Source organism: Doryrhamphus excisus, chromosome 16 (assembly GCF_030265055.1).
Source record: "Doryrhamphus excisus isolate RoL2022-K1 chromosome 16, RoL_Dexc_1.0, whole genome shotgun sequence".
In the NCBI taxonomy this organism is placed as follows: Eukaryota; Metazoa; Chordata; class Actinopteri; order Syngnathiformes; family Syngnathidae; genus Doryrhamphus; species Doryrhamphus excisus.
Genome location: NC_080481.1, coordinates 16,515,227 through 16,529,629, shown reverse-complemented (window position 1 = coordinate 16,529,629; position 14,403 = coordinate 16,515,227). Strand labels below are relative to the sequence as shown.

The 14,403-nt window shown below is 32.6% G+C and overlaps 1 protein-coding gene across 12 annotated transcripts in view; it reads right to left on the bottom strand.

Annotated features, from left to right (window-relative positions):
- The window catches only part of LOC131104132 (poly(rC)-binding protein 3-like), a 40,071-nt gene that overhangs the window by 8,655 nt on the left and 17,013 nt on the right, over positions 1-14,403 (bottom strand). For 3 of the 12 annotated variants that reach the window (XM_058050965.1, XM_058050973.1, XM_058050964.1), the window contains exons 8-11: positions 12,220-12,363; positions 7,067-7,108; positions 501-579; positions 40-98 (exon numbers count right to left, since the gene is read on the bottom strand). In XM_058050965.1, coding sequence (XP_057906948.1) covers positions 40-98; positions 501-579; positions 7,067-7,108; positions 12,220-12,363 — 324 coding nt within the window. The remainder of the gene's footprint in view (positions 1-39; positions 99-500; positions 580-7,066; positions 7,109-12,219; positions 12,364-14,403) is intronic. The other 9 variants (XM_058050975.1, XM_058050966.1, XM_058050974.1 and 6 more) reach the window with 7 other exon arrangements.

The following is a 14,403-nucleotide window of genomic DNA, read 5'->3' as shown; positions in this document are numbered from 1 at the left end:
TTCCTTTACTTGCCAGCCCTTGGCCGTGGATACACTCACATCATTGGGAATGGTGAGTTCATGAGTACTGGCCTGGTTACTGGCATCCAGACCTGCTGCTGACCACACAAGGAAGAAGAGAAGAAGAAGAAGACATAAAGTAGCGTTTGTGAACATTTGAGCATCGCGCCACGCCGGGCCTACGTCCGCCCATCAGAACCCCCCGACTCTTTAGACAGGACGTCTTTGAGGTGGTTGCATCATTTTAAGAAAGGATGCTACGGGAAGAAACCTCAACATCAACAAGAGCAGACCACCAGCAGGCCATGTCCAAGGCAGAGCAGACGGAGGAAGACGACGAGAAGAAGAAGAAGAAGAAGAGAGAGCAGTAGAAGACGAAGAGAGGACAGCAAGAGGAAGAGAAGAGAAAAGAGAGGAGGAAGAGAACGTGTTCACCTCTGCAGGTACAAACGAGAGAAGGAGCTTCGGTAAAGAGGGTTGTCGTGTAGGTGGGTACGTACCGGGGAAGGCAGGGGTGGTCTGTCCGAGGGGGGTAAAGGGGGTTTGCTGCATAGCCAACTGGTGGAGCTTGCTCAACTGCTGAGGGGGGGAGGAGGAGGACAGTAGAGCTATGAGGTCATTATTAAAAACACACATTTGCCCACTCAAACACGCACGTATGTGTCTAGCTATGATAATCACTAAAAACGTTAACGGTCGAATGCTACCAATGCTAAGGTTAGCATGATAACACCAAGCATGATAGTGCTAAATAGTCGTAATTGTTTATATAAATGTCTAACTGTGAAAATGCATCATAATGTTACTTTGCCAAAGTTAGCATGCTAACACCTAGCATAATAGTGCTAATTGTTTATATAAATGTCTAACTGTGAAAATGGATCATAATGCTACTTTGCCAAAGTTAGCATGCTAACACCTAGCATAATAGTGCTAATTGTTTATATAAATGTCTAACTGTGAAAATGGATCATAATGCTACTTTGCCAAAGTTAGCATGCTAACAGCTAGCATAATAGTGCTAATTGTTTATATAAATGTCTAACTGTGAAAATGGATCATAATGTTATCTGCTAAAGTTAGCATGCTAAGTGTATATATGCTGTATGGGTCTAGCTATGATAATCACTAAAAACTTTAACGTTCGAATGCTACCAATGCTAAGGTCAACAAAACACCAATCATGATAGTGCTAAATGTTGATGTGTCTACCAAGGAAAACTGCTACTATGCAAATGTTAAAATGCTAGGAATGCTAACATGCTAAAGTTAGCATGCTAACACCTAGCATAGCATGCTAACACCTAGCATAATAGTGGTAATTGTTTATATAAATGTCTAACTGTGAAAATGGATCACAATGTTACTCTGCTAAAGTTAGCATGCTAAGTGTTTATATACTGTATGTGTCTAGCTATGATAATCACTAAAAACGTTAACATACAAATGCTACCAATGCTAAGGTTAACATGATAACACCAAGCATGATAGTACTAAATAGTGATAATTGTTTATATAAATGTCTAACTGTGAAAATGGATCATAATGTTACTTTGCCAAAGTTAGCATGCTAACACCTAGCATAATAGTGGTAATTGTTTATATAAATGTCTAACTGTGAAAATGTATCATAGTGTTATCTGCTAAAGTTAGCATGCTAAGTGTATATATACTGTATGTGTCTAGCTATGATAATCACGAAAAACTTTAACGTTTGAATGCTACCAATGCTAAGGTTAACATAACACCAATCATGATAGTGCTAAATGTTGATGTGTCTACCAACCAAAACTGCTACTATGCAAATGTTAAAATGCTAGGAATGCTAACATGCTAAAGTTAGCATGCTAACACCTAGCATAATAGTGGTAATTGTTTATATAAATAATCTAACTTTGAAAATGTATCATAATGTTACTTTACCAAAGTTAGCATGCTAAGTGTTTATATGCCGTATGTGTCTGGCTATGATATTCACTAAAAATGCTACTATGGTAACGTTCAAATGCTACCAATGCTATGGTTAACATAATGACACCAATCATGATAGTGCTAAATGTTGATTTGTCGACCAACGAAAACCGCTACTATGCAAATGTTAAAATGCTAGGAATGCTAACATGCTAAAGTTAGCATGCTAACACCTAGCATAATTGTGGTAATTGTTTATAGAAATGTCTAACTGTGAAAATGGCTCATAATGTTACTTTGCAAAAGTTAGCATGCTAAGTGTTTTTATGCCGTATGTGTCTGGCTATGATATTCACTAAAAATGCCACTAAGGTAACGTTCAAATGTTACCAATGCTAAGGTTAACATAATGACACCAATCATGATAGTGCTAAATGTTAATTTGTCTACCAATGAAAACTGCTACTATGCAAATGTTAAAATGCTAGGAATGCTAACATGCTAAAGTTATCATGCTAACACCTAGCATAATAGTGGTAATTGTTTATATAAATGTCTAACTGTGAAAATGGATCATAATGTTACTTTGCCAAAGTTAGCATGCTAAGTGTTTATATACTGTATATGTCTAGCTATGATGATCACTAAAAATGCCACTAAGGTAACGCTCAAATGCTACCAATGCTAATGTTAACATAATGACACCAATCATGATAGTGCTAAATGTTGATGTGACGACCAATGAAAACTGCTACTATGCAAATGTTGAAATGCTAGGAATGCTAACATGCTAAAGTTAGCATGCTAACACCTAGCATAATAGTGGCAATTTTTATATAAATGTCTAACTGTGAAAATGGATCATAATGTTACTTTGCCAAAGTTAGCATGCTAAGTGTTTATATACTGTATATGTCTCGCTATGATAATCACTAAAAATGCCACTAAGGTAACGCTCAAATGCTACCAATGCTAATGTTAACGTAATGACACCAATCATGGTAGTGCTAAATGTTGATGTGTCTATCAATGAAAACTGCTACTATGCTAATGTTGAAATGCTAGGAATGCTAACATGCTAAAGTTAGCATGCTAACACCTAGCATAATAGTTGTAATTGTTAATATAAATGTCTAACTGTGAAAATGGATCATAATGTTACTTTGCCAAAGTTAGCATGCTAAGTGTTTATATACTGTATATGTCTCGCTATGATAATCACTAAAATGCCACTAAGGTAACGCTCAAATGCTACCAATGCTAATGTTAACATAATGACACCAATCATGGTAGTGCTAAATGTTGATGTGTCGACCAATGAAAACTGTTACTATGCTAATGTTAAAATGCTAGGAATGCTAACATGCTAAAGTTATCATGCTAACACCTAGCATAATAGTTGTAATTGTTAATATAAATGTCTAACTGTGAAAATGGATCATAATGTTACTTTGTCAAAGTTAGCATGCTAAGTGTTTATATGCCGTATGTGTCTGGCTATGATATTGACAAAAAATGCCACTAAGGTAACGTTCAAATGTTACCAATGCTAAGGTTAACATAATGACACCCATCATGATAGTGCTAAATGTTAATTTGTCTACCAATGAAAACTGCTACTATGCAAATGTTAAAATGCTAGGAATGCTAACATGCTAAAGTTATCATGCTAACACCTAGAATAATAGTAGTAATTGTTTATATAAATGTCTAACTGTGAAAATGGATCATAATGTTACTTTGCCAAAGTTAGCATGCTAAGTGTTTATATACTGTATATGTCTAGCTATGATAATCACTAAAAATGCCACTAAGGTAACGCTCAAATGCTACCAATGCTAATGTTAACATAATGACACCAATCATGATAGTGCTAAATGTTGATGTGTCGACCAATGAAAACTGCTACTATGCTAATGTTAAAATGCTAGGCATGCTAACATGCTAAAGTTAGCATGCTAACACCTAGCATAATAGTGGTAATTGTTTATATAAATGTCTAACTGTGAAAATGGATCATAATGTTACTTTGCCAAAGTTAGCATGCTAACATAGCATAATATTGCTAAGTGTTTATGTACTGTATGTGTCTAGCTATGATAATCACTAAACATCACTAAACATAGTAAAACACATACACACACACACACACACACACACACACAGGTCGGCTCGAAAGGCTACAAGAGTCAAGAAAGGAAGTGAGGAAACACAAACAGGTGAAGGGCGAAGATGCTCATGAGGAACTTGGCCTGGGTTTCCCTTTTGGCGTCGCCTCCGCCACGCATGGAAGTACGACGCTACGGGTCTGGATGTTTTGGTTTTGTTTTGTAGGTTGGTCGGAAACGGGAATGGGGGAGTGGCAAACCCGACAGCCAGAGAAAAAAAACAAACCCTAAAACGATGTGATCGGCATATCGGGGGCAGGTACTGTCGCGCCCTGCAGAGATCCGTGTGTGCAGGGTAGTCCATCCATCCATTTTCTTCCGCTTATCCTGGTCCGGGTTGCGGGGGCAGCGGTCCACACATCTCGGTCTCGGTCCATCTCACCAGTTCCAGTTCCACAACGAGGACATTAAGGGCTTCCGGGGCCAGTTGCGAAACATTATCCTGCCTGGGACACCTCACCAGGGTGGCTGATCCGCCGAACCCTTCCCTCAGACCCCAAGATTCTTGACCTCCTCCTCCAAGGACAGTCAAACAGTGGATAGTACACCCAGAGAGCACCCTGCCCAAAGTCAGCTGGGATAGGCTCCAGCATACCCCTGCGACCCTAATGGGGATAAGCGGCATAGAAAATGGATGGATGGAAAATCACTAGAGAGAGTAGGGTGAGTTTTTGAGGGTCAACGCTGGGCAACATTCGCCCAAATGTGCAAGGCAACCTGAAAAATAGCACAATTCATTGATTGGACGACATGAGCAGCCTTTCCTAAGCGGGTGGAAGACATGGCAGCATAACATTCGAAAGATCAAATTTAGCAAGAAAAATACTAAAAAAAAAAAAAAAAAAGTAAAAATCTGCAGTAATTTTACAAGAATAAAATAGTTTAAATTTTCAGGAAAAAAAATCATTTTAAAAAAAATTATGACAAACAAAGCAATTAAAAAAATTTGGGGAAATTACTTTGCTGAAAAAGTTATAATGTGTTGAGTATAAAGGCAAAATATTATCGGAATAAAATCATTATTACAAGAAGATAATTTACAAGAAAAAAGGAGAAATACTTATTAATTAAAAAAAAAACAACAACAGCAGAATTGGGAACAAAACAGGTGTCATTTTAGGAGAATAAATGTGAATAAAAATGTCGTATTCTTGTAATGAGAAAAAAAGTTACAATTTTAAAAGAATCAACTTGGTATATTATTAGGATAAATTATGTAATTTTATTAGCCTGGACTTAATAATTATGAGAAATAAAATAAAGTTGTAATTCTTGGTAATTCTGAAAAAGTATTAATATTATGAGAAAGTGGGACTAAAGTCATAATTACGAGAAGAAAATTTACAAGAAAATAATTGGAAATTTGAAAAATTAAGTCAAAATTGTAATTAAAAAGTAATATTGTATTTTTAGTAATTTTATAATGAGGTATAATAAGGAAAAATTATATCCTTTTAGTAGTTGATTTTCTCGTTACATTATGACTTTTTTTTCAATTGAAATTTTGACTTAATTTTTCAAATGTTCCAATTATTCTTCTTGTAAATTTTGTACTTTTTCTTCATAGTAAAATGAGGAAAAATTACATCCTTTTAGTAGCATACAGTAGAGTGGGAATATTAAAGAATAACCTTTTAATCATACATTATAATATTATAATAATATCAATTAAAAAAGTCATATTGTAACAAAAAATCAAGTACTAAAAGTATGAATTTTTTCCTCATTATACCTCATTATAAAAGTCAAAATTTCAATAAAAAATCATATTGTAACGATAATAATGTATTATTATTTTAATGATATAATTTTCATAATGAGGTATAATGAGGAAAAATTATATCCTTTTAGTACTTCATTTTCTCGTTACAATATGACTTTTTTTCGATTTAAATTTTGACTTAATTTTTCAAATATTCCAATTATTCTTCTTGTAAATTTTGTACTTTTTTCTCATAGTATAATGAGGAAAAATTACATCTTTTTGTAGCATACAGTAGAGTGGAAATATTGCAGAAAAACCTCTTAATCATATATTATAATATTATAATATTAATTAAGTCAAAATAAAAAAAAGTCATATTGTAACGAAAAAATCAAGTACTAAAAGTATGTAATTTTTCCTCATTATACCTCATTATAAAAATTACAAGTCAAAATTTCAATTAAAAAATCATATTATAACGATAATAGTGTATTATTATTTTAATGATATAATTTTCATAATGAGGTAAAATGACGGAAAATTATATCCTTTTAGTACTTGATTTTCTCGTTACAATATGACTTTTTTTCTATTTAAATTTTGACTTAATTTTTCAAATATTCCAATTATTCTTCTTGTAAATTTTGTACTTTTTTCTCATAGTATAATTACAAAAAAAGGAAAAATTACATCTTTTTGTAGCATACAGTAGAGTGGAAATATTGCAGAAAAATCTTTTAATCATATATTACAATATTATAATAATAATTATGACAAAAACAAAAGAAAATAATGTTAATAATAAGGTTTAAGAGATAGTTATTAGATGGGAATAAAGACAAAATATTCCATGCCGATTATTTAAAAATGAAATGTGGCCTCACTGGAAAAAGGTTTGGACACCCCCAACCGAGTCGAACCAAACTAAACATTTAGTGCGAAAAAAACAAACAAACCATTAATCCAATACCAAAATAACTGTAGATTAATTGGCCAATTAATTAATCAGCGATTCATTGTTGCAGCTGTATTTTAGTGTGTACTCTGCATCGGTAAAACATGACGATATTAAGAACTAGTGTTGGGGGCTGCAGGCCAAGACCCCTGAGGTCTAACAGAAGAAGAACAGACAGCAGGAAGGTCTTTAAAGTCAGAAGATACAGGATATACATGTCAGAAAGAAGCCCTATTAATATTAGCGTTTAATATTAATAAAAGAGGAAGGGGGAGGGGGGTCGATTGGAGTCATATTTGGAATGCGTGCAGTGTGGAGCGGACTCACATCTGGATGCGGGATGGCATACTGTCCTTGGATGGTGTACGCCTGCAAACATAAACAGCTCATTTTTATGTCGTTTAGGCGCAGCATTAAAAACATAAAAGAATAGATGGTGGTTATTATTTATAATAAATCATGCTACGCTGTAAAAAATGTCATTTTGGACTATTCATCAATCAGATCCAGTTGAACTAAATCCATACGGGACCACTGTGACGGGGGAGGGGGTGGAAGGAGGAGCGGAGTGATGTGACTTGGACTCATGGATGTCTGGGTGGGGGGGTGGGGGGTGGGGGGCAGCCGACTCCGGAACTGAGCTAAATTTCATGTCAACATTCGAGATAGCAAAAATTATTATTATTTTTTTAAATATTAACCTGAAGTGATCATGAGCCAGCAAAGCCTTCTCTGCTGGCCTAAACTCTATCTGTTTCTTGTCCCATGAAATTGTAACATTGTCTTTATTATGCTAATTTTGTAGCACGTCTTTAAAAAAAAAGTGACCCTGATTTGTCACATTTCCATTTTTCATATCATAAAAAAGTGTAAATATTAATCAACGACAATACAAAATTATTTTTTTTACTAAGGGGGAAAAAAAATCCAAATCTACATGACCCTGTGTGAAAAAGTGATCCCCCCCCCCCGTAAAAACACTAACTGTTAAAATGGATCATAATGTTACTTTGCTAAAGTTAGCATGCTAAGTGTTTATATACTGTATGTGTCTAGCTATGATATTGACTAAAAATGCCACTACGGTAACGTTCAAATGCTACCAATGCTAAAGTTAACATAATGACACCAATCATAATAGTGCTAAATGTTGATGTGTCGACCAATGAAAACTGCTACTATGCAAATGTTAAAATGCTAGGAATGCTAACATACTAAAGTTAACATGCTAACACAGAGCAAACAGTGGTAATTGTTTATATAAATGTCTAACTGTTAAAATTGATCATAATGTTACTTTGCCAAAGTTAGCATGCTAAGTGTTTATATGCCGTATGTGTCTAGCTATGATAATCACTAAAAATGCCACTATGGTAACGTTCAAATGCTACCAATGCTAAGGTTAACATAATGACACCAATCATGATAGTGCTAAATGTTGATGTGTCGACCAATGAAAACCGCTAATATGCTAATGTTAAAATGCTAGGAATGCTAACATGCTAAAGTTAGCATGCTAACACCTAGCATAATTGTGGTAATTGTTTATAGAAATGTCTAACTGTGTAAATGGATCATAATGTTACTTTGTTAAAGTTAGCATGCTAACATAGCATTATAGTGCTAAGTGTTTATATACTGTATGAATATCACTAAACATCACTTAACATAGTGAAACACATACACACACACACACACACACAGGTCGGCTCGAAAGGCTACAAGAGTCAAGAAAGGAAGTGAGGAAACACAAACAGGTGTTAGCATGCTAACATAGCATAATAGTGCTAAGTGTTTATATACTCTATGTGTCTTAGCTATGATAATCACTAAACATCACTAAACATAGTGAAACACACACACACACACACACACACACAGGTCGGCTCGAAAGAAAAAATCCAAATCTACATGACCCTGTGTGAAAAAGTGATTTCCCCCCCTGTAAAAACACAACATATTATTGAGCTCTATCAGTCAGGAAAAAGGTTATAAAGCCATGTTTATAGCTTTAGGACTCCAGCACACCACAGTGAGAGCCACTATCCACAAGAACTAAACATGAAACAGCACAGAACCTTCCCAGGGTTAACCGGCCAACCGGAAATGACCCCAACAGTGCATCAACGACTCAACCAAGAGGTCACAAAAGACCCCACAACAACATCCAACGTCTGTGGTCTGAAGAGATAAAGGTTGAACTTTTTTGGAAGGTTTGGGTTCCTTTACAGTAACGCAGAAAACGACAGTAAAATACGGTGGTGGTAGTGTGATGGTCTGGGGCTGTTTGGCTGTTTCAGGACCTGGAACCATGGAACCATAAATGGAACCATGGATTCTGAAGGCCATCTGTTGGAGACCTCAAACTGAAACCAACAGCAGGACAATGTTCTTAGGTTTAGGGGGCAATCACTTTTTTCACACTGAGCCATGATTTTTTTCTCCCTTATTAATAACAAGGAGCATTTAATAACACAATTTTGTTTTCAGTTTCCATTAGTATTTTTAGCATTTTTAGCATTTTTAGCATTTTTAGCATTTTTAACATTTTTAGCATTTTTAGCATTTTAGCATTTTTAGCATTTTTAGCATTTTTAGCATTTTTAACATTTTAGCATTTTAGCATTTTAGCATTTTTAGCATTTAGCATTTAAGTTTGTTTGACGAGCTTAAAAATTTACATGACAAACATGCTAGAAAAAAAATAATCAAGAAGGGCACAACACTCTTTTGATGTCAGATTTGTTCGTCCAATTAGATTTCAGCTTCTCTGTGTTGCCATGTGAGTGTAATCTGCCCATGCGATCTGCCTTCAGAATTAGCAGTGCTGGCCCATTTCACATAGAATATCATATATTAAAATTCTTAGTTTTACTTTAATTAAAATTTTTTTGATGAATTTTATTTTTTGAAAAACATTTTATTAGATTTAATGTAATTGGTTATTATTAATTAAAATTATTCAAAAAATAATTTTATTATTTTATGTTATATTATATTTTGACATTGGGGGTTTTTTTGTTGCAGAAAATCGATATGCTGATATTATCCAACACTCAAATTTTGATATCATGACAACATGACATACAGTATTTCCTGCGGTGGATTGGTTTTCATGATCGGGAAAAAAATCTGACACCGATATCAACCGATATTGTATTTTATGCTGAATTATCATTACAAATAATTATTAGCATCCCTAATTATAAGTCATGTCAAGCCCTATACATGTATATACATAATCATATACATATTCAGGTATGTCCGATATTAGCATGAAAATGCATGCTTGGAAGCTCGGCATGTCTGCAGTCAGGAATGATTAATTCATAAATTAATATGAATAAATATTTAATTTTCATTACATTATGATATATAACAGAAAGGTTTTCATCAGGATTGTAAGAGTGAATACGGCGTTTATGAATATAAATGTATCATTGCCTCGTGATATTATTACATGATTGCTTATGCTGTTGATAATTGTATTGATTTATGAAGTATGAGTATGAATTAACAGTAATAATTAATTATTAAAATTGTTTCCATATGATTGGAAATAGGCTGTTTTCAATAAGTGAAAAGGTTATAGACATAAATATTGTATTTAAAATATGTATTTATTTATCTTTATTTCTATAACATGTATTTATGTATTTACCTTTATTTCTATAACATGTATTTATGTATTTACTTTTATGTCTATAACTGTATTTATGTATTTACCTTTGTTTCTATAACCTGTATTTATGTATTTACCTTTATTTCTATAACTGTATTTATGTATTTACCTTTATGTCTATAACTGTATTTATGTATTTACCTTTGTTTCTATAACCTGTATTTATGTATTTACCTTTATTTCTATAACCTGTATTTATTTATATTTATTTCTATAACTGTATTTATGTATTTACCTTTATTTCTATAACCTGTAATTATTTGTCTTTATTTCTATATTTTTTTCTATATTTTTTCTATATTTTTTTCTATATTTTTTTCTATTTCTATTTCTGTATTTTTGCATTTTTACCTTTATGTCTATAACCTGTATTTATTTATATTTATTTCTATAACTGTATTTATGTATTTACCTTTATTTATATAACCTGTATTTATTTATATTTATTTCTATGACTGTATTTATGTATTTACCTTTATTTCTATAACCTGTAATTATTTGTCTTTATTTCTATATTTTTTTCTATATTTTCTTCTATTTTTTTTCTATATTTTTTCTATTTCTATTTCTATATTTTTGTATTTTTACCTTTATGTCTATAACATGTATTTATTTATATAACTGTATTTATGTATTTACCTTTATGTCTATAACTTGTATTTATTTATATTTATTTCTATAACTGTATTTATGTATTTACCTTTATTTCTATAACCTGTATTTATTTATATTTATTTCTATAACTGTATTTATGTCTTTACCTTTATTTCTATAACCTGTATTTATTTATATTTATTTCTATAACTGTATTTATGTATTTACCTTTATTTCTACAACCTGTAATTATTTGTCTTTATTTCTATATTTTTTTCTATATTTTTTTCTATATTTTTTTCTATTTCTATTTCTGTATTTTTGTATTTTTACCTTTATGTCTATAACCTGTATTTATTTATATTTATTTATATAACTGTATTTATGTATTTACCTTTATTTCTATTACCTGTAATTATTTGTCTTTATTTCTATATTTTTTCTAATTCTATTTCTGTATTTTTGTATTTTTACCTTTATGTCTATAACCTGTATTTATTTATATTTATTTCTATAATTGTATTAATGTACTTTTACCTTTATGTCTATAACTGTATTTATATATTTACCTTTATGTCGATAATTGTATTTATGTATTATTTTTATGTCTATAACTGTATTTATGTATTTACCTTTATGTCTATAACCTGTATTTATGTATTTACCATTATGTCTATAACTGTATTTATGTATTTACCTTTATGTCTATAACTGTATTTATGTATTTACCTTTATGTCTATAACCTGTATTTATGTATTTATATCTATAACTGTATTGCATATTGCAGTATTATGCACAAACAGTGGTTATTATTGCGAAACAGCATTAGTTTAATGTAAGTACTCGGTATTGAAGTACTGGACAATATGATCACTGGATCACGGGGATACATAGAAACGAATTAATATCAGTTCTTTTTTTGTCTCGCATCAATAATTCGGTGACCCGGCCGGTCCCCCCGCCAGTCTTGATGGATTTACCCACCCCCAAAATAATAGACCGCGGCCGCAGCCAAATCCTCCCCTAATGACCCCAGTGAGGCCATTTATCCCAGTTCCAGGCTGATGGATGGCAGTGAGGGTGGTTTCATGCTCGTCAAAAAGGGATGGGCGGGGGTGGGGGACGGGGGGAGGGGGGTGAGGGCGCGAAGGCGTGTAGTGCTGTGGAGCGGGTCGGGTGAATAAAACCTGGTGCGACACTAACAGGCAGTGGCTGGTGCTGCAGTAAGAGGCTGAGGTTGGCTGTGGACGCCCCCAGTGGGTCCGCTCTTACCTGGCCACCTGAAAAAATGACAGGGGTGGAGGCAGGCTTGGGGCGGTAGGGGATTGTGGCACCTTTCGGTGGGGACTGAGGAGAGCGGGAGAAGGAGTGAGATGTGGAGAGAGTGTTAGAAAAAAAGGAAGAACAAGAGCACGTAAAGTGAGACTGAAAAGGGGGCGGTGCCTGAAAGGGGGGGGGAAACCCGTGACATCGAAAGTGCTCTTCGCTTGCGGTCATGCTGACGTAAACGTCCGCTTTTTTTGTGCTTTACCTTTGAACGTCTCTTTCAACTGGATAATGATGACGCCCCGCGCTAAAAGAAAAACCCAAACCTGAGCGCTCTCGAGACTTACGGCCACGTCTCAACAGTCCCGGCGTCCCAGGCGGGTGCTATCATGGGCGGCACGGCGGACAACTGGCGGTGCAGACGGCTCAAATTAACCCGAGACCTGGAATATCTTTAAAGGAAAACTGCACCTTTTTTGGGGGGGGGAATATTCCCCATCATTCACAATCCTCATGCTATGAACTGCTAGCATAAATCAGCTATTATGAAAGTAATGGAATTGACCCTAAAAACTAATAAACATGCTGTGATCATGTAGTAGCAAATACAGTACATTCGTAACAACATGTAGTACTTGCAGTATTTTGGTCAGCAGACAATAATGTGGCTGGCTACGACGCAGATCCAGCTATCGTGAAACACTAAGCCAGGGGTGTCCAAAGTGTGGCCGTGGGGCCGTTTGTGGATTAGAATTTTTTTATTTGCCTGCAGCGCATTCTGAAAATAGAATTGAATCATTGTAAATGAAAAAGGTGTTTATTATGGTTGTAATTATATTATATATAGATAATAATATATATAATATATATTTATTTTATTTTATTTTATTTTATTTTATTTTATTTTATTTTATTTTATTTTATTTTATTTTATTTTATTTTATTTTATTTTATTTTATTTTATTTTTATTTTTATGTATGTATTTACTATTAATAATATGCTCTTATATGCAATAACAGCAATGGTTTCTGGTTGTAACCATTATATTATATTATATTATATTATATTATATTATATTATATTATATTATATTATATTATATTATATTATATTATATTATATTATATTATATTATATTATATTATATTATATTATATTATATTATATTATATTATATTATATTATATTTATTTATTTATTATGTTTTATTATGTTTTATTATGTTTTATTTTATATATTATATTTTTTATGTATTTAGGTATTTACTATTAATAACATGCTCAAACACTTATATGCAATAACAGCAGCCAGGGGTGTCCAAAGTGTGGCCCGGGCGCTGTTTGCAGTGAAGGATTTTTTTATTGGCCTGCAGCGCATTCTAAAAATATAATTGAATAATTGTATATGAAAAAGGTGTTTATTCTGGTTGTAACTATTTTATTTTATTTTATTTTATTTTATTTTATTTTATTTTATTTTATTTTATTTTATTTTATTTTATTTTATTTTATTTTATTTTATTTTATTTTTTATTCATTTAATATATTTTATTGTTTTTATTTTATATATTATATTTATTTTTATGTATTTACTATTAATAATATGCTCAAACACTTATATGCAATAACAGCAGCCAGGGGTGTCCAAAGTGTGGCCCGGGGGCCATTTGCGGTGAAGGATTTTTTTTTTGGCCTGCAGCGCATTCTAAAAATATAATTGAACAAGAATCACATTTGAAAAATGGAAAAACGAGCACCAATTCTACAAGAATAAAGTCAAAATATTAAGACAAAAGGTTGAAATCTAACGTAAAAAAAAATGAAAAATTTACCGAAAAATAAAATTGTAATGTTATGAGGAAAAGTAACATGCATAAAGTTGAAATACGAGTTTTGGAAGTTTTACAAAAACAAACAAACAAAGCAACAGACAAAGTTGTCATTTTTGGAAAATTAGGTTGTGGAAAAAATTATGCGAATTAAAGTCAAAATATTCAATAAATTTGAAAAATATTTAAAATAACAATTTACAATTTTTTTAAATCAGAAATGAGGAAAAAGCAGCTGAAATTTTACAAGAATAAAGCACTAAATCATAATAATAAAATAATGATAATAATA